The following is a 22923-nucleotide window of genomic DNA, read 5'->3' on the forward strand; positions in this document are numbered from 1 at the left end:
TTATTATGGAGGTAAAAAGTTATCAATTGGATTTGCTTCTTCATATTAATATTATCAATTTAAGGAACACCTTGTTCTTATAGTAGTATAATAATGTTATGATAACGAATAATACGTAGTACATAAGAGCGAGTAGTCGTAAAATAGTCTTTAACTCAATCACTGTGTGTACGCTTAATATAAAAATAAAAATATTGTTAAAAATGTAATTCATTGTGTTCAATTCAATTCCGATAGCGTACTGGAGTACTTATAATAGAGAAAACTTAATTTTTAAAAGGAAATAACAACTCAAAATTGTCTACGAGGGAGCAAACTCAAGTACAACCTCGAGTAAGACATAGCAATATCAACAACTTGTAAATATAGTTATTCTTAGATTGTAGTAAACTTATTTCAAAATTTTGTTTTTGTTCACTCATCAGTTTCTATTAACCCACTTTAACGATACCTACTACCAGCACCCCAATCCACTTACACAATATACTGCACATGAGACCCGTAATGTTCCCTCGCCTCTTCGACCTCTGCGTATCCACATGGAGTTTTCATTGCCCTATCAAGCATAGCGGTGGCGTAAGTATAAAATTCGGCCCCAATGCAAAAAACTCAAAAGATCCTTCTCCTTTTCCGAATAAACGTGAAAAAAAATGTAAACATTTTATATGTTTCTAATGGTGTATTTTGTAAGTCAGTTATAACAGTTAAAATTTTACTTTACAAGCTTTTAAATTAGCAAAGTTGTCGAGGCCCTCGAAATTTTTTTTTTTTAAATATCTGGCCCGCCATATAAATTAATTGCCGACCCCTGACCTAGACAGTTGTAAGAAACATATTATTTTAAAACATTGATATAATATAATGTTTATACCACTTGCAATATTTTTATTTCAACGTTTGTTTTTTTAGACAAGTTAATGAAATCAACCTAGAATCTAGGTCCTAGATGATGACAGGTAAGATACTAGTAGTTATTAATTATTAGGTAAAGATTATTTAACATCTTTCAACTATTATTTGATATTAAATGTATAGTGTAAAGTATCAACAGGTTATATTAATTTAATTTGTTTAATAATATATATTGATATATTATTAACCTATTGCCTAATAATACCTATAACCTAATGCCTATACTTTTTCTGAATAAGAGTACACAGGTGGCTGAAGATAGCACACATTGAGTTCGCACATAAATGTATCCCACATACCCTCATTCCATCACCACCTGCCAATAATTTATGCATTTGTGAACTGGTGTACTTTTATTCTGAATAGAAAATAGACGCAAACTTTATTTTCGTTATTATAATAATGGTATACCGTCCTTTTGTTGTGTATAATTCATTGCATTCCTAATCGTTGTGTGTCAATTCATCACTCTAAGCGTCCTTGCCAACATTTCATCGTTCATCAGTATATTAAATACATTTTACCGCATGGCATATCATCATGTGTGACACATCATCGCCATATTCATTATCGTATATTATTCCTATCTACATGGTAGAATAAGTGGTAGAAGCAGCCACAAATTCTAACTCCTGGAAAACTATAATAATAAACTATAATACGTCCGTACCGTGAACTGTACTTACCGAAGTAATTAATTGTAATCTATCTATAGGTAATTTTCGATTATACACTATCATCAGCTATTATAGATAATAATGTAATATCCCATGGAATTACACATCGGTATTTGATTCAGAAACCTTCTTTTAGAGTTATATAAACGTAGGTACTATAACAGTTTGGCATTAAAGATAGATACGTTACCTATACAACATACAAGTATACAACGATGATTAACCTCATGATAAAGTGTAGCAAGATGAAATTAAATGTAGTGATCACAATGAAATAACCACGAAAAAATAGTTGCAATAAAATACCTACTGCACGATTAATAAGTATGCGATAAAACGTCGGCGATGATCTTTTGCGCGTTTAATTGATTTGCAATGAACTGTCAAGGAATCTATAATAGTAATCAGCATATTAATATGAATGAGGCAAATTATCTGTTTACTCGCTTAAGAAAATAAAAGTGACTTGATTTGACACAATTGTATTATGTGACAGGAAATATTGACTAATATTGACTAAAGCAAGAATATTCGCAAACAACTTTATACAAGTGCATAGCAGGAGAAATTTGAATTATATAAAGCTTATTGTATATTGAAATTCTAGACTAAAAATGTGTAGTACAATTTTAAATATGTAATTTTAAAATATATAAATATAATATTTTTAATAATACTAGTGAAATTCACGACTGTATTGATAAATTAATGCTGAAACACATTGAGGCATATTACAAAATATCAATCAAATAACAATATCCTTAAATTATTTGCTCAAATGCATTATGATAAATTGCTCAAACGCCAACGTTCCCTATTATAATATCAATATATATATTGTTTGTAAGACAAGAATACACAATTGTGGTATCCTTTTAGCCTATACATTTTTAATATTTCTTTTAACTTTCAGGTCAAGGAATGAGAAGACAAGTTTATGTTCACAACTTATGGACTGAACTATTACAAGAGACAATCGGCCATAATTGAGATTGTAGCCCAGATTTCTACAGGTAAAATTAAAAAAAAGAAAAATTTTTAATGTAGAATATAGTAACTTCTAGTTAGTTATAGTAAATATATTTGTTTAGCTCCATTCATCATTTTTGCAACTAAATTAGACTACTTATGTTTTTGATAATTCGTGTACATTATTATGTGAAATAGAAATTGAATTAAGATAAAAATATAAGTGAAAATTAGATTGTGAGCGGTTTTTCAGTTATATTGAATGGTCAACGTATTGCCCTTCTTCTTTCGATCAAAAACCAAAATGATTCCACTGGTTACTTATAGATTAAAGTATAACAATTTAAACTCTTTATTATAAGATGAAAAATAATAGATAACATTTAAAAGTTTGAATTACTGACTAAATTTTATTTAATTTATATCTAATGGTAATTTTTTGGATATTTTAGTGATATTTCGTCATGTTTTCGCCTAAATAAATGTTTTGTAACTCAAAAACAAATGACTATAGACATTTTAAATTTTCACCAAATGTTTATATTATCATTTTCCATACATGGTAATATTTTCCAAGTATTTTGTACCTGTTTATGCTATTTAGTCACGAGAAATTTTACTAATTTTGTAAATTTTTTTCATTTCATACCTAACATTAAAAAATTTAATAGAAAAGTTTTTCTACCTTAAACAAAATAAAAGTTCAGCTTAAAGTTATGCTATGATATATTTTCGATGTTATATTTTTTTTTTTTAACTATTAAAATTTTAATTTTTTATACAAGTATGCTAAGATGTAGGACTTAACGATGACATAACGTCTCCGCTCAGAACTTTTTTCTGTTTACTATCATTTGTCATTGAATTAAAATTTAACACATCTATTACAATGACATGCTCGACAACTACTGTTTATCAGAGTAATACCCAATTGTCCACCCTTTTTCATTTTAAGTTCAAATTTTGACAACATTCATCAAAATCACGAAAATTTGCACTATACTTAAACTATATTTAATGTTCAATTTTTATAGCTAAGCATTGAACATTTTAAACAAAATGTCTCATACAAAGTTCTTTTTATTGATATTTCAAGTTAAAATTTAGAAATTTAGACAAAGTATAACAATTTTAGTTATATCAATTTAATTATAAATATTATTTGTGGAAAATTAAAAGTTCTACGTATATTATCAGTTTTACTATTCGCAATGACATTTTCTAAATATTTAGATTAATTTTAAGCTACTACCATTTAAACCATAAACCTATTTACACTGTAAACTGTTCTATGATAAGCTGGTATTGGCTTATAAGTCAATAACAATAATATAATAATTTAATTTAAGCAACATCTAGTACCTATAATAACACATATGTAACAGATCTACTCCAGTTAGTTTTAATATAGTTAAGTGCGCCTAAATTACCGACAAAGTAGTTATTATAATGGTCAATGGACACTAACATTAAGTTTGACCTGAGCCCCAAACCCTAGATCCAGGGTACTGACCTATCACCACTTTAAAAAAAAAATATTGATTATTTAAGTTAACTAATGTTTAATGATAATATGGATATAGTTTAAAAACTACTGGAAACTATTTTGTTTATTATTCATATTTGACGCAATGCATATTTTTATTCTTTCAGAGATAATCCATCACACATGCACAGACTGCATTTATTCATCCTTAGAGATCTTGTTGCCATAAGAGAATCTCTAAGATTAGAGGGCCAGGCCATGCCTTTATATAGGGAAACTATTATAACCGTGTCAACGCTTATAATGCAATCACTTTTTACTCGTGAAATAAGTCAGTTACATTTGGTTATAACCTTAAGGACAATAATATTGGATGCACATGTATTCCATTTATGCCAAGAGTCACTCAATTTTGCAAATAGTCTATATGACATTAGTGACTATGATTGCAATGGGCAATTTACTTAAGAAGAAGTTCAAAGGCCAATTATAATTACCGATGTTAGTTCTAGCACTGATGACTTTGATGTTGTAATTCTAAGTCATTCCATTTGTTCTATCGAACCACTTAATTCTGCCTCAATAAACCATCCATCTACATCAACTGCAATTCAAGATTCGTTAAATCAACAAAACAATAGGTAAGATGATTGTTGTGTATATAATGTATACATATATAAAGATTTATAATTGTATTTTTTTATTCATTTGAATTGATATAATTAAGGAAACCAAGAATATTCTCACTAACTGTTAATTATTCTTTTAGTTTTCAATCTGTAGATGGTAGTTCGTCTCCATATCCATCTCACATAAAAAGCGGGAGGCCCAATCTAGATTCTTCATCAGATGATGAAAATTCAATAAATGCTATTCGAGCTTCAAAGACTGCTCATATAAAATCTCGGGATAAGCATAACAAAGTAAATAAAAACCAAATACCAAAAATAAACACCAATGATTCAGGATCTGAAATCCACTGTACCAACAGAAAACGTTCATATTCAGAATCATCCTCAACTTTCGGAGAAACAGATACCTATATTAACAGTTATTCTACTGGTATAGTACTATGAACAATGGTCTAGAATTAATTTGTTTAAAAGAAAGTTAATTTTGTTTTAGTTTAATTAAATAAAATTGTAATACTATAGGTAGATTTATAAGCAAAAAGTAATACAATTAATCATCATTTAATTTTTTTTTAAATAACTTAACTAAAAGGTTATATGTTTATATATCATTATATTTATATTATGGGTATTATTATAATCACTGTAGATATTTATATATTATGATTGTCAATCTAAGTAAACAGGGATAGACAATTTATAATTTAATTTCTTCTAATGAAATAACATAAGTTTAAATTTGTGTGTTTTATATGCCTTAAAATAAAAACAAATGAATGATACTATTAATCTAATAATATGAAATGTATAAAATAGATTTAATCATATATCTTGTAAGATACTATTATAATACTATTTTATTTTTTCAAAACATTCAAAATAAAATTGAAAATTATCAATAGTATATCTCTAGGCATCTTACTTAACTTGCTCTTAAATTAAATCCACTTGTTTTGTTTTCTATCGATTCAGATAATGAACAATAAGAAGAATTGATGAATTTCAACAGTTTTGAAGAAGAGAAGGAGGAAGAAGATAACAATGGTATTTTATATGAATTATTGAAGTTGTTAGTTCTGTAGGATACCAATATGAATTTTATATGATAATTCAATTAATATTAAATATTATTTTTGTTCTAGGTCAACTGGCAAATATACAGTGTCAGCGAGCTGAAACATTTACAGTTTTACCTGGTGTCAGAATAAATTCAGTAGTATTTATGGATAACTTGTATTATAGGTATTATAAAAATGGTGCAAGGAACGAGTAAGGATTTAGTAAGCTAACAGATGTTATTAACACAGATTATAAATTTAAATAAATAGTCCATGTAATATAAATGATTCATTGCTTACTTATTTTGTATTATAATATTATTTATTAATTATCTTATTGCTATGTAGATATTTATGTTGTGTAAATCAAAAGAACGTTGCAGTACATTGTCCGTCAACAGCTTGGGTCAGGACTATGGACATAAAAAAAAGGAATGGTGATATGATGACTCGGGTTCAACACAACCATTTCCCTCCAAATGTTGACATTCCGATGGTGCATTTACGAAGAGCTATTGGTTTGGCTGGAACAAGTACCGGCAATTTGGCTACTTCCATCCGACAAATTCATAACCGAGAAGTTGTGTTGTGAGTATTCTGGATTAACATTATATATTTTAAAATGTTAGTAATTATTAGCATAAATAAGATTAAAGTTTTAATTGTACAACCTTAACTGTCTTAGAAATCCAGAAGCTCCACAAAACTATACACATTTACAGTCCCGGTTTTGTCTGAATTAAATGCAACGTTGTCATTGTCGTCCAAAAAATCCAACTACCATTGAACAGTTAGCACATATTCTAAATGAACCAACAACATCAACATCATATATTTCAACCTTGCAGCGCCCTTCTTCAAGGTTCATGAAATAAATTTCAAATATTTGTTATTTTATTTATTATTTACTAACTATTATTTATAAATATTTAGATTTTTTCAACATGGTTGTCCATTGATGGTAGATAGAGAACAAGTTGGAGTAGTATTTTCTAATACAGATGACATTGTAAAATAGAGTGGAGAACTACTCCAATCAATTACCATCGCAGGAGTAGATGGGACTTTTAAAACCGTGCCAAGAAATCCCCTGATTTGAAAAAAGGCTGCCTGCTTACTTTTCAGAAATGTAGGTTATTATTTTTTAACTATAAATTATATGTACAATTAATATGGTTTTTTTTACCCAGTTATTTCCAATGGTGTATGCATTAACTACAAGAATGACACAGTCCACATACGAGACCTTCTTTAGAGTTGTACAACAGATTTTACCTCTGAACTACAACCAGTTAACCATCATAACAGATTATGAATGAGGTTTGATAAATGCAGTAAGGATTGTTTTGCCTCATACAAAGCTTCAGCTTGATGGTATTCAAATAATTGTAGATTATGTCAACCAACAACCAGTTATTCGTGAACGTCTACAAGCATTTTTATTTGGCTACATCCAAGATTTTTGGTTTACACAAATAACTGCTGCAAACATAAGTGTCTTTGGGTTAGAATTATTACAAAATATCATACACAGTTTATTGTAATTTGTTGTAATATATTTTAGGTCAGAGGTTCAAACTAACAATTCTGTCAAGTATTTTAATGTGTTTCTATGTGAATGGATATTGCCGATTTGACACAAAGTAAGTATACTAAACAGGTAATGTTATTAAGTGTCTGTCAAGAATTGTGAATGCTGTGCTGCGTTGTTAATAAGTATGTATGTGTTTGTGTGGTTACAAGTAAATAGTTATTGGTTACCCCTATGAGTATGTAATATTATATCCATTATTTTTTTTTTATTGTTTTTTACTTATTATATTTATATAAACAATTAAATTGGTACTACTTAGTACTTATATAATCATTGTATAAGAAAAACGATTCTGATCGAAGACAGTCAGTCAGCCTATAATAATACTAAATATATTTGATGATATTATTGTGAATAAAGTAATTTATATATAACCTATTTACGCGGAACCTTGTTTTAAATTTTCTATCCATAGCTATAAAAGTGTATTACTATTTTAGTTAGTCAAAGATTATGATTGGAAACTTACCAGAGTTTTTGAGAGAATTTGTATTGCTTTCTTCAAAAGGTATAACTATTGCAGGATAACTCAAACATTTTGAAACTCCAAGTTTGATGGGTGTGATTTCTATAGAGTAAATGCAGTTTAATTTAAAAAATAAAATTAATTTTATGAAAATGTCAATTTTTTTATTATTATTATTATCATGAGGAATAACAACAATAATTGGTTCCCTTTGTTCTTCGGACGACTTGTTCAACATAGTAAAATCATTTGGACTTAGAGTAAACTAATAAAAAATATCGGTTTAGTTAAAAAATTAATTTCATAGAATTTCATATAGGCACTTGCCCTTAGGGCTGGCCCTAGTTTTAAATTTTGTACTCAAGATTTATCAAAAATAAATCATATAAAAAATGTTAGGTGAAAGCGGTTTGTCTATGTTGTGCGTGGGTCTGAAAGAGAAACAAATATTGCGTTGATATTATCTCAACTTCTATCATGACAACTTATAATAGGAACTTTGTATTACATTTTCAAATTGTTTAACCCAGTAAAAAATTGTATATCGACAATAATTTTAAAAAAAAATTAATAAAACTCAAAATTTTTTTAAAGCTATAAATAAAAAATATTTTACAATGTCTTGAAGAGATTATATTGTGAATGGCCTTTGATACCACAAAAGTTGCATTAAGTAAAAACGACAAATTGGGTATAACTTTGGAACTTAAGAGTTAACAATCATATGTACGCAACTCACTGGGTGATAATACACTTACGTAAAAAAGACACGCAAAGAACAATCTTAGCAATGCATCGCGACAATCGGTCTGGTACACAACATCCACATTATTCAGTATCTTCAGTATTGGACAACTGGTTTACACCAATAATCTCCTTCAATTTTCTAAAATTAACTTTACTCTTTTCAAAACATTTATATACAATAAACAATTATTGTGTTGGTTTGAACACCAGATATCTCATACCTATGGTGTTATTGGTCCTAATATTATTTATCATTATTTAAATCCAAAAAAAATAAACCTTTTTCCCAGTCATATGCTTCTAGAAAATTATAACTAAAAAATTACAGTATCTTTCTAGATTCACTTATGTAGTTATGTGACAACAAAAAAATGTCTTCCAAGTTTTTCTTATGTTTTTTTCAGTTAATATTCCCCCAACTTCTGGATTCAATGTCTCAAGTCAACAACCAGTCTAGACATAGTCGCAATGCATGATGCTGCAGGGAAAAGGTACCACCTTAACATATTTAATCATAAATAATAATATGACAATAAAAAAAAATTTTGATAACAAATTAAATGAAAATCTTTATTATTAGTAGTAACTACCAATATAATATATGAATTACTAAAAATTATCTTAATCATATTTTATGTATAAACACATATGTCTTACAATACATAATGTTTCAAATTTAATAAAAAAAAAAATATGCCTCAATATTATAAACCTTAAGACTAATTTATGTAGTTTACAATGTATTTCTATTTTCTTATATACTAAATTATAAACATTTTGTATATATATTTCTTATACATTTTATTAAACATCTATGTAATCATTGACAGTGAAATAAGTATCATAATTATTCACCAAAATCCTGAAAAACAAAATATATTTTTTATAATTATTTCAATGTACTATATTTATGGTTATAATTAGGTACCTATTAAGATAAACACATTTTATTGACTGTATAACTAGGTAAAACTAGAGCTCCGTTGGTAATGACCACAATTTTTGCCTTAAAATACATATTGTTACTTAATTTTTCAACAAATATATGCAAAAAAAATTATATAATATACTCTTATGAATGAGCATTTAAAATTACTTTATTACAGCTATTAAATATGAAAAAAAAAAAATTTAATTAGTTGCTAATCTATTAAAGATCAATTTTACATTTATTTAAGCACCTATCAAGATACCAAGAGAATAAGTGTACAATGCTGCATGATTTACACGGACATACCAGTTTTTCTGAAACTATTGGTATAGAATTTAAGGGATCCCAGAAATACTATTAAATTTTAACAAAATATATATTAAAACCAAAATAATAGATTTTTAATAATATATAATATTAGAATCTAAAAATAATAACTTACCGAAACAATTCTTTAATGTAAAGAACAAAGATATCTAAATCAAATTCAGGATGCCACGAGTTTGATATCAAAATTATTGGTAAATTAGCTGAAAAACAAATGTGAAAAGTTCTAATTATAAAATGTGTTGTGAAATATTTTCATTAATTGTATTGAATGTTACTAAAAGGAGCACACAACACAAAAAATGTTTTTTTCATATTACTTTTTAATATTAAAATATTGTCATTAGAATTATTAAAAATGATACAATGTAAAAAAAAATATTATTTAAGGAGATTTTAATGTATTCAGAATGTCTGTGTGATATAATTGATATCATCGATATAACTGCCTATCTTTACGTGTAAAAAGTTGCTCACTTTATGTGGTGATTATAAACATAAAATTTAAACATTTTAATTTTGATGTATGATTCATGTATAAAATATGTTACTTTTTGTGTCAAGATGATAGAGGTATCAGAATTGCTATACAACGTTGAGTTTTTTTTAATATTAAAAATACTTAAAGAGATAGGGGTCAGTTGTGCCATGTCGTTTCGCGATTAGTGACTGCTTACAAGGCTACAGTTTGGCCACCGCTGCTAAAAAAGTCCTTAAGATTATATATACAATAAAGATTTAGGTTAGGGGATTTAGGTTATTTTCAAAAATATAGGTTGTTTGGTTGATTTTTTTTCTTTGCTGAACATATTTAATGCCCTAAGACAGAAAATATAAAATACATAACTATTAAACAAAAAAATTGTATTTACCTATTTTATGAAGTTAAAAAGTTCATAATTTTAGAACAAAAATGTTGTATTTAATATTGCAGTAAGGCTACTACTATTCTCCTATAATATAACAGGTGACTTCATGCACTCCTAGTGATATGTATGTGATGAGATTTGCAATCAATGTAATACTAATTAAGCTTGTTATTTCTCTTTCATTGTAATTATAGTGAATATTGCTAAATTGTTTATAGAATTAAAATACAATAAAAGTGTCTAATAAAACATTTTTATTTATAACTAAATGAGAACTTATGATAAGGAATAGCAGCAAACGGTACCAGCCACAAGTTTGTTTTTGAAGAAAACTACACATTTTTGTTTCTGGACATAGAATGTATTGTTTAAACAATTTGTGTATTAACCAAAACCTATACAATTTATGTTATTTTCTCGGTTCTGAATGGTTTTTCCATATGCAATGATTATTAATTCTGAATTCATGACACATAGTGTTGTCCCAGTCTTACAAATATACGGCAACAAAGCAAATTTTTTTCACCTTTTCAATATTGTGCTGTTAGTTTTAATATGGGAGAGAATTGACGTATTATAAAATGTAAAGGTAAGATTATTATATAGGACACAAAGTAAGCTTTTATTTATATTATTATTTATAAGTAAACGATGATTTGAAAATTTACATTTTAAAATGATCCTAAAATGAAATACATCCATAGTGACCTACTTAATGGTGTACACTTTCAGCACCTAATATAGTTATTGCCATGCAATAAGTTTGATGAATGTTAATTTTTTAAGGCTCATAGAAAATGTTCTTTTAAAATTGAAGTTTAAACTTTTAAGAAACAAAATATTTTATATTAAAAAAAACATTAATCAATATAAATAACACATTTTTAATAATCATATTCAAAATAATTTTTATTTAGAAATAAAAAATAAGATCAAATTAATAAAATTAAGCTGCGGTACCTCAACGTTAAATAGGTCACTGTAATGGTTTTGTTGATTTTGAATTCTATTATTAAAATACTAGAAATAAGGTAGGTAGGTTGAATTTATGTTGTCAGAAACATATAATCTGTTATGTTATAATACATGGCGATCCATTTAATTATCCACTAATTATTTCGAAAAGCATTAACTTTTTTTTATTTTTTTTTTTTAAATTGATAGATTTATGCTTTTCTAAAACTGTATACTATTTTAATTTTTTTCTCCCTTATTTTTATTGGAAAACCACTATCAACTTTTGATTTTTAAATGGTAACCTATAATAAAAAGATCATGAATTAATAAAACCATTTTTTTATGAATTTACGTGTGAACATTTTTATTTTTTGTTGATTGGTCTGCGAGATGCAGCTCCTCAAAGTATTGATGGTTAAAGGAAGTGTTATAGTTGGTACCGCTTAAGTATTTCACATTAGTTTTGAGTTAACTGTAGCAAGTTAATAATCATAATTTTAAATATACATGTGGGATTATTTGTATTATCTATTATATTGTATTAAATTGTTACTATTGGTGTGTCACAATAACACAGTCCGATCAGTAGTGAGTGAACCGTGATCGTGATTGCACCGAGTAGGTTAAGTTGTAACAGTAATACAGAATTCTTTAATACTTAACATTGTTGTGTTCTTTAATGTTTGTTAATCACCCTCAACCCACTTGGAGTTATACAACACTGTATTAACTTCTACATACATATAGTGCCTAACCTATAAGTATACATCTAACCTATTGTATTTTTTAAATGCATTTTATCTGTACAACTTATTTTTACTTATATTATCTAATTAAAAACAACTTAATTCAAAATTGCAAATCCTACATATTTCCCCATTTTATATTATGAACCACTATATAATAAAAAATAATTTAATAATAAAAGACTATGAATAGTTAAATATTTCAAATTTAAATTTATATAATATTATGTTGTATTTAAGTATTATTTTAACAATAAAATAATTATGAATATTGTTACAAACAATAAAGTAATATGTAAGCAAACAACTTACCTATTTCAATATATAATGACAGAAATCGCCCCATTTTATATTACTATTATTTTGAACCACTATAAAAGCATTTGTATAGCAGGTGATCAACTAATTGATTAGAAGTGATCTACCACAGGATTTAGGCACCTATAATAATATGTACATTGTACATACCTATTAGATATAAAATATATTTCATCATTTATTATTAAGATATTTTTTTTTTTAGGATTATCAAATCAAATAAGAATTCATTAAAAACTAAAGTTTACCGCCGTTGACTAGTACAACTGTATTAAAATTATATTTCTATTATTATTGAAATCAAGCACACCTACTACCTACATTATCATAATAGTAATACATTGTAGTTTTCGGCTTGAATTGAGAAGTATGTAATAAGTTATAACTACAATAATTAATAGGTAAATAATAAAGGAGTTGAAGCGCACTGATCGACTTTACTATTATGAAAGAAATGCACAGGTAACTGTAGATAAACATTTATAAAATTGTATATGGCACCTGCTAGATAAATGCCTTTTAAAATTTTACCATTATTTAAAAGCCCAGAACTATGATAGATCTATTCCAAATTAAATGATACAGTTAGATAAAACTATTCGTTATGCAGTAATGCAAAATATGAGTTAAGATCATAACATGTATTCAACAAATTGAAACAAACTCAACTTAACCCTTAACTTAAAAAAATACAGTAAAATTTAAAAATGGGAATAATAATATTTTAACTTACATTAAGTAGGTGGTAATAAATAGCTAACAACGTCAATCAAACAGAAGGAACTATTTAGTTGCAAAACACTTATACAATAGTTTTAAATAAAAATATTTTTATGATACCTAAATATGTACCTAATATTATAACATAGTAGTTATTTAAATATAATATTTTATAATACCATGTATTATAAAGGTGAGCAATTTATGATTTTTTTTATAATTAATAAAGAAACATACATTTTACCACACATTTGAGTATCAATGATTGATTTGATGTTGTTAGCTTAATTAACTTAATTGTATAATATTTGTTAAAATTAAAAAATAACATTAGCATGTACAATTTTCAATTAACATATTTTTTTACTATATTATTGGGATTAGGTATCTTCTAGAATGCAGATTGTCAGACTGGATTTTGAAACTTCTTTAAAATTAACTTGAGTAGTTGAGTATCTAATAAATTAAAAAAAGATAAATATAACCAAATAATTTAACGGTAAAAAAATATGTTTACATACTTAATTCATTTTGTAGTCTCTTCAACTATTTAGATAGTATATTATGGGAAACAACATTTTTTATTAGTCATTGTTCTCATTTGCAAATTTAATGGAAGATAGAAAATTATGTTATTTCATTATTTATCTCCCAAGCCATCTGGCCATATATATTTGTAGTAAATACAGATAATCATAGTTCTTAATGATAATAACTATGCCAGAATCCAAAATTTAAATATATGCAAATTATAACCTAACCTACTTCTGAACAGAGAACATTATAGTTATGTATATTGTATATTATATAAGTAGGTATATATAGATAGGCATCTTGTTGTGTCTAAGTAGATGGTAATAAATAATAATATATAAAGTTGTATTAGGTTTGTGCTATGGTGCATTGGTGTCAGCTAATAATTTTTAGAGTAAAACCACTTATGTGTTATCAAACTTTGAATAATATTTATTGGTGGTGTAACTGAATGAACAAAACTGACTTAACTAAAAATAAAATTTAAATAAACTGTTAATACATAATAATGTATTAATCATAACAAATTATCTTTCTACTTATACATTTTAAGAATACTTACCAATAAACTTTATGCAGACACAAATGTTATGCTTCCAAGTGGTAGGTATCATCAAATTTACATCACACTTAATAATATAAACTAAACACGGATATTTTCATTAAAATATCAAATAAAATACATAAATATCACAAATTACGACTTAGGTATAATGAAATTTTAAATTCGGTGGAATTTTTTTGACAACTATTTTGTTAGGTATATTTTCTAAGTTATTAATGTTTTTATTAATTCATGATATTTGTATTATATGTTACCATTTGAAAATCAAAAGTTGATAGTGGTTTCAACAATAAATATAAGGGTGAAAAAAATTAAAATAGTATACAATTTTAGAAAAGCATAAATCTAACAGTTTAAAAAAAAAAATTCAAAAAAAGTTAATACTTTACGAAAAAAATTAGTGTACCCACTTAAATGGATCACCCTGTATAATAGTAAACCATATATTATTGTTATGATCTTTAAGCCAATAATATTAACTGTAGTAAGGAATCGGTTTGTTATTTTTACCACAAATACCTCAATCTAAATATGTTGATAAGTGCATTGTGTATAGTTAAATAATATAATATAATATGTATGTTTCAAGATCCACACAGAATATTTTAAAAGTATACACCAAAGCAACTAAAATAATTTTTCGGCATTTCAATATCTAATTTCATCAAAATTTAAAATTTAAAACTGTAAATACCTTTATATAAATAATTAAGATTTCTAAGTTTCAGTAAGAACTACTTTTTTATTTGTATTTTATATTTGAAATATTTACAATCTATACAACATTAAGTACAATAAGCAAATTTGATAATTTAATGGTAAGAGACAGGAGAATTTAACATTAATGGGCAGGCACTTCAATTTAAGATCAAAATATTTTTCCTACTATAATACGTATAAATAAACAAACACAAAAATCAAATAATATTGTAAAATCAATACATTCATCTCTGTTCAGATTCTGAAGTTCTTAGAATGTTAAATATTTAAAAACGGAAATTATTAAATTATGACCTTCTATTAAAACATGCTTTATATTACATGATTGATTTTTTGTTATTACCTTATCGTATATTCTGTATCTTTTCTCGTTGTTGTATAATATATAATATGTGTGAACAGTAGTATTAAAATATTGCATATAAGTTACACATAACATCGTTGAAGTTTTCCTGAAACAAATATTGTATAAAATATTTATTAATAATAAATTTAGATAGTTATTAAATAATTACTTTTGGCTATCGTCTTTAAAATAAGATGATTGAGTGAAGGCGTACAAAATTTCTGACAAAAAATGTTTCTCTGGAAATTTTAATAACTAAAACCAAGCAATCAATATTACAATGATCGTAAAAAATAATGTATAAAAATAAAATGTACCGTACCTTTTGGAATGTGTTGTTCATTACAAAATCCAAAAACATTGCTTTCCGTAAAATGTGTGGTACAGCAATATTGCGTAATTTGTCAGCAAGAAGCTAAAATAAAAATTAAACTGAAATAGATACTTCAAATTCTTAACTTAATTGTTTACACTATTTGTAATAACTTTGAATATGGAATGGTGTTAGAGATAATATTAGAGACATAACCATTTTTTTTCAATACTAGTTTTGGCGAAGAATTCTTAGAAGAATTTGGTTGTTTGGATATTTGTTTTTTTGGAATATTTTCTACATAACATAATTATAAATAAATGGTGATAAGTGATGAGTGGTAATAATTAATCAATTACTTACAATCTATCTATTAGCCTCTTCTTGTGTCCCACATTAGTGTCGTTAATCTCCAACACTTCATCATAATCAATCCATTGATCCCATTTTGAATTGAAGCCTCTGAAATGAATAAAATATTCAATGTCTCCACAAATGTCTGTCTTGCGCCGCCTTAAAACTTTTGCCTCATACAACAAACCCTTATCATAGGCTAACACATTGTTACCTAATTAAGAATAAAACATTAGCCATTACAATTTAGAAATGAGAAACAAAATTCTGTGCATTTTATACCTAATTTATATTTTCTATGTAAATTAACATTCCATAAAATTTTGGGCATTATAATATTGCCTGGGCTGATTCCCTACAGCTTTAATTTCAACTTCTTCTAAAGCTCTCAAGACTTCCAAATACACAATTTCTTCAAGAGCTATTTTTCCTAAGTCCCGAAAATAATAAATTGTAATATCGTATATTAGTATATTAACCTATTTAAGAACAATATAATATAGTAATATACTTAAGGAACACGGTTTATGTTTCGATTTAAATATTTAATATGGAAACAAAAACTTTCATAAACGCAAATTACGTAATAAACCAATAAACAAAAATGATAAAATAAATAAATATGATAACAAATGGTACGGAAATTAATACGAAACAATCAATTCGTTAGGTACAGAATAGATGTTGACGACCGTCGATTACGAATATTTACTAACATGTTTTCGCCATGTTTACGTAGGTATACGTTTCGTTCAAAAAGTTTCGAGAATACAAAATTTTGAAACATTACGTAAAAGTAGCTGATTACGTACATTTTGCTCGTTCTTTTTCGTTGCGTAGTTAGGTTAGGTAGTTTCCGAGAATAGACACCCAGCCAGGCAATTGAACGGGGCGAATCAGCATCATAACAATTACCAAACTGACGCATGCACTTAACCGTACGATTAGTGTACCTAACTAAATTAACACTAATTGTCACTTACCCACGGTGAATTGGTATTCCGCTTCCATTATGATTTATGAGTTATGATTTCATATTATAAATCGACAAACCAGAAACGGCAGACGCCAGACACGCCCACACTAGGTAGGTAGCCGACAGCAAAGTGCTCACGTGAAGGAATATAACAATAGTGAAGGCGAACTATCTATTATCTGGGTATCTATTATCAATTATTATCATTAGTCATTTGTCCCGTTGTAAGTAGCGATCGTCGGTCCGTTGACTCCGTTGTGCGAAAGTGCGTGTCTGCTTAGTAGGTACCTACTCAAATAATAATATTATGTTATAAACCGTTATATATGTACATACTTATTTATTTGTGATAGCCGATAGGATAAGACCTCCGCAATTTCATGTTCGTTCCCGTATGACAATCATTAACGGCCTATCCATTCTATAATAATATCTTAGGTTCTACTGCCGTCTTATGATCCGTCCTTACATTTAACCAGGATTATAAAGAACAGGTCATCGGCAGTACGATTTGTATACAAAACTTGTTACGGCGTAGTTCCATTACCCAACTGCCGAGTGCTGCTAGTCAGACGTGTCAGATTTTCATAATTCCATACGGGCTGTTTCACCCGGACGCGTATCATACGCGCGATACCGGCGGCGAGGGAAACGCGCGCGTACGGTACGTCGCGTATGAGATCATAGACAAGAATACTATGATACGCGTCCATGTGAAACGGACCTTAAGGTGTCCTGCAGCGGTGGTAAAATTGTACACATGTATTTAATACTAGGTCCACACACCGCCGCGGTAAGACCTTAGACCTGCGGTGGATCTGGCGGTAAAATAACGCGATGGTCTGGGGAGGGAGTAGGTAGTAATAATTGTGTATTATTTGAACTTAAAATTACCTTAATGTAACATGAACATTATGTGGGTAGGTACGACATTATCGAAATTAATAGAAGTCACCATGCCAGAGGCTAAAATATAATTTTTCCCGTACTACACACTTTATATTAAACTTGGAGTTACCAAAAAAACGTGTATATAATCCATACACATAAACATAGAGTAGTCAATTTCTATTTTTCCTTATCTACAGAGTACAGACTACATCACAATAAAACGATTTATGTCGGTATATTGTGTTGTAACGCAAAAATAAGGAAAATATAAAAACGACTCATGTCGATAGTTATATTAAAATCGGATGTTAAAATTAGGTAGTGTAGCGAGCTGAGACTGTATACCTATTTAATTACCTATCTAAGTACCTGTCTTAAGTAATGTCATAGTGTGTACGTAATCATAATATATAATACACGCCGCGTAAATATAAATATAAATATATAATACGCGCCGCATAAATATAAATATAAATATACAATACGCGAGCGAGCGCCCGCGTAACATTACTAATAATAATAGCGTATACCTACGATGTGTGTGTTGTAATAGCGCGACGATACCGCGTAAACAACGCATATAGATAAATAATATCGAGCGCGTGACCATGAGCGGCGTATATAAACTACGTATATAAATAACTATGTTATGTCCGTATAGATTTTGTGCGGTTATATAAAATAACATCACAAATCCACAATAACAATAAATATATTATGTTAGGCCGGGCGCACACTGATAGAGCAAAACTGTTCCGATCTAGTCGAAACATTTTGTTTCAAACCGCTCCGAACAAATTTCATTCATACTAACAAAACAAAACCGAACAAGACAAAATAATTTCCGTTTCATTTTTTGTTTTACACCAGTCGTCAAGATGAGCTCTGATGAAGATGATGTTGTTATACCGCTTTTGTGGCAATTTTTGTTAAATAGTGAAATAAATGAAAAAAAACGTAAACGTAAAATTTGGGTGCACGAAATAAATAAAAAACGTACAGAGAATAATACAATTTTTAATTTTTTGGCTAAATTGCGTAAAGATGAGTTAAAATTTAAAAATTTCACTCGCATGAGTTCAACTACTTTTGACTTTATATTAAATGAAATTGGAGAGGCAATAAGATCACAAGACACACGTTTTCGTCAAAGTATAGCTCCTGCTGAAAAATTGTTAGTAACCTTGAGGTGAGTTCAAATAATAATACTATAATTATATACTAGAAATATTTATTAATCAAACTTAAGTAAGTAAGTGAAGTAGGTGAAAAACAAATTTATACAATACAATTTATTATTTTTTTTATTTAAAAATTTTATTTTTTATTTATTTACTTAAAATGTATTATATATTTTTAAATTTATACGATGAATATTAATAATTTAATAAGTATTTAAAATCAGTATGTTGAGCTATTTGATGATGAATATCCGGGTGGACTGAAAGTATAGTTGTAGTTTTGAAATTCCTGTACTGGTACATTTGATGTAGTATTATCATATGATACTTTATCATTACCTACTGATTCTTGAGCTTCTTGGCTGTCTATGTATGTATTTAAAGTTGTTAACACAAACTGTTTAAACTGGCGCTGGTTTTTTCCATTTAATTTTTTGAAATCGGGCAAAAGACTTTTAAAAAATAATAAATCAACATCTTCTACAGCTGACTTATTTGTTTTTGAACGTAAAAATTCGATCATAGGCCCTGCAACTTGTTCTACAGTCGAATTTTTAACTTGGGTTTTTTTTGGTTTTTTAAAAACAGGTTCAGAAGATACTCTTCTCAGCTCTTGTCTGTCAATTAAACATGTAGCATTTGTACCTTCACTTTCAATTTCACTTACGCTCTCATTGAGATTTGGATTTTCTGTACCTTTCTCATCAGTTGCCTCACTTTCATCATCTGATGCTTCCAGATTACTTGATGTTTGCTTGTGCTGCAACATGAAACTTGACAAAAACGACATTTCATTGAATAAATACCACTTTTTTTTTCTCGAAGCAGCAGAACCAGATATTTTTGATTTTTCTTCACGTAAAGCTCTTGCAAAACTATTACGAAGACACGCCCACTTAGTTTTACACTCTGCTACTAGAAAATGTATATTTAATTAATTATTGTTTTATGCATTTAAAGTTTTGATATACTGCATCAAAATCTCAAAAAACTTGTAATCTATAGATATTTTAGACTGAGCGGAGCGATGAATGTATTGGTTTAAAAAAAAATATATAAATTTAAATATCCAATTTTTATAAAAAATCTAACTTTTTTATTCTATTATGATTTTTTTTTCATTTAATATTTTTATTAAAATATAAATTGTTGTCCTCAACCTAACCAAATAAGATTTTTTATTCATCGTTTGATAAAATAATATAATTTAGTTATACTATGTATAGATGATGCGAATAAATATTTGGTGAACATTTTAGGTAAGAAACTATTTAAAATTTAAAATCGAAGCATTATTTTCATTAGTAATCGTGGACATACATATAAAAAACAAACATCTCTGTAAAATCAAAACATTCATCACTCTGTTCAGAATTTAAAAATGACATAAAAAATAAAATAAGCATTTATGGCTAAAATTCCCAAAAATGTGAAATAAAATTAGTATAATAAATAGGTATAATAGAATAAATAATTATTTTTCAGCTATTTAGCTTCTGGAGGACACTTTAAACGCTTACATTATCATTTTCGTCTTGGCGCTTCAACTATTGGAAAAATAATAAGTGACGTATGTTGTGCCATATGTGATATTTTATGTCCTACTTATATGCTACCACCTACAACTGAACATTGGATAAAAGTAGCAAAAGCTTTTGAAGAACTGTGGAACTTTCCGAATTGTCTTGGCGCGATTGACGGAAAACATATATCAATACAATGCCCTCCTAATGCTGGTTCAGAATATTATAATTATAAGGGATTTCATTCTATTGTACTTCAAGCTGTCGTTGATGCTAATGCTAAATTCATAGCTGTAGATATCGGTGATTATGGACGAAATAGTGATAGTGGTATTTTTAAAGAATCCAATTTTGGAAAATTATTAAAAAACAATAAATTAAATATTCCGCAGCCAAAAAAAATTGATCCTCAAATTAACGACGAGTTTCCGTTTGTATTTGTTGGGGACGAAGCATATCCTTTGCAAACAAACTTAATGAGACCTTTTCCAAGAAGAAATTTAACTAATGAAAAAAGAATTTTTAATTATCGTTTATCGAGAGCCAGAAGAATAGTAGAATGTGCATTTGGGATTCTTGTGAAACGATTTAATGTTCTAGAAAATAAAATGTTAGTTTTTCCTGAAAAAGCTACTATTATCACAAAGGCGTGTTGTATTTTACATAACATAATAATGGATAAAGAAGGGGCTCCATCTGAAATCCAAGATGAACTTCAACTTCAAACAACCCAAACGGTTGCTCAAAGTCAAATTACATCAAGACCAATTAATAGGGCATCTACTGCAGCAATGGATATCCGAGAGAAGTTCATGAATTATTTCAATTCAGACATTGGTGCAGTTCCATGGCAAAATATGTACAATTTATAAGTTTTAATATAACATTTCTTTAAATTTTAAAATTAATCAACTAGAATATTATAATATTATAATACTATAATTTTAAATAGCTCAAAAATGTAAATGTAGAAATAGTTTGACTATTGATTTAATTTTGATTTATATTACAGATACATAAATATAGAAATACACTACGTACTCATCATGTAAAAAGTAAAATTATTTTATTTTTATATTTATATTAACTAACCTGATGTTTCCATTTCTGTGCTGATTTCATTCCATAATCTGTCTTGGATGATTCTATTGCTATGCTCTTTATCGGTAAAATTGTAAATAGATCTTCTTAAAAAAACAAGATTTATCAATTTTTCTGGATCGCATCCCATTTTAAAATAATTATGAAGTATAATTATGAAATATTTATGAAGTATAGTATGAGAAGTATCAAGTAAAATCATAAAAATCTATGTGACACCAAAATAACGATAGTGTTCAGTTGTAAGCTATTCGTATAATAAACTATTTTATACGATTACTTAACATTTTCGTATTTTGCTCGGAGAAAAAATAGAACCAGACCGAACAAGACCGATCATGCTTCGTTTTGTCTTGTCGTGTGTTGATGTTGACTGATTAGTGTGCGCGCGTCACTTACTTTACATATGTTATAATTGCCTACAAACAGCTCCGAGCTACTCCAAGCAGCTCGAAACAGTTTTGCTCTATCAGTGTACGTCCGGCGTGTGCAAAAGCGTGTGACAATCTCACGCTAGACCTAACCGCAGAACGACCTGCTGTATGGATGTGCAGAGTATAGTAAGGACAGAGACTGATCCAACGAGGAAAGCTGATGGACAAGCGTTCATCAAACGAGCAACAAGCCACCATCGAACATTTTATCGTGTATAGAAAATGCTAATAAAAACATTCAGTGAAATTTTCAAGTATCTACAGTCATACGTTTTTTAATTACAACAAAATAAGAAAATCGTTGCATGAGACATCGAGTGAATATCAAATGTTGTAAAAATATGAATTTCAAACGATCATAAAAATGTAATTTGACTTTCTTGTAGACATTTTTTTTCGATAAAGGTAGACAAACTTATGGATAAACTTGTATTACATTTTCAAATCTTAGATTTAAAAAGAAAAATTTTTATAAATTCTCAACTCAAAATAATTAGCCAATTTTCTTGATTTTTTCGTATTTTGTCAAGATTTGAACTTTAAATGCTTATAAATAAAAACTGTGACAAAGGATTT

The 22923-nt window shown here is 27.7% G+C and overlaps 3 protein-coding genes and 1 pseudogene across 3 annotated transcripts; 2 read left to right on the top strand and 2 right to left on the bottom strand.

Moving 5' to 3' along the window:
- The first annotated feature begins 6064 nt into the window (after positions 1 to 6064).
- Positions 6065 to 7575, top strand: LOC132935752 (uncharacterized; annotated as a pseudogene).
- Positions 7576 to 15443: 7868 nt separating this feature from the next.
- LOC132936647 (uncharacterized) lies at positions 15444 to 17338 on the bottom strand. Its single transcript, XM_061003401.1, has 7 exons — positions 17225 to 17338; positions 16524 to 16671; positions 16251 to 16455; positions 16048 to 16183; positions 15897 to 15989; positions 15744 to 15829; positions 15444 to 15680 (listed from the first exon to the last, which is right to left on the bottom strand). The coding sequence occupies exons 2-7, from the start codon at positions 16570 to 16572 to the stop codon at positions 15479 to 15481; spliced, it is 771 nt and encodes a 256-aa protein (XP_060859384.1). The 5' UTR covers positions 16573 to 16671; positions 17225 to 17338; the 3' UTR covers positions 15444 to 15478.
- Positions 17339 to 19509: 2171 nt separating this feature from the next.
- On the bottom strand, positions 19510 to 20275 carry LOC132932747 (uncharacterized). Its single transcript, XM_060999113.1, has one exon. It carries the CDS (start codon positions 20077 to 20079, stop codon positions 19510 to 19512), a length of 570 nt encoding a protein of 189 aa, XP_060855096.1. The 5' UTR covers positions 20080 to 20275.
- Positions 20276 to 20898: 623 nt separating this feature from the next.
- Positions 20899 to 21684, top strand: LOC132932756 (putative nuclease HARBI1). The gene has a single exon (XM_060999124.1). It carries the CDS (start codon positions 20899 to 20901, stop codon positions 21682 to 21684), a length of 786 nt encoding a protein of 261 aa, XP_060855107.1.
- Positions 21685 to 22923: the final 1239 nt, after the last annotated feature.

This window comes from Metopolophium dirhodum, chromosome 1 (assembly GCF_019925205.1).
Source record: "Metopolophium dirhodum isolate CAU chromosome 1, ASM1992520v1, whole genome shotgun sequence".
NCBI lineage: Eukaryota > Metazoa > Arthropoda > Insecta > Hemiptera > Aphididae > Metopolophium > Metopolophium dirhodum.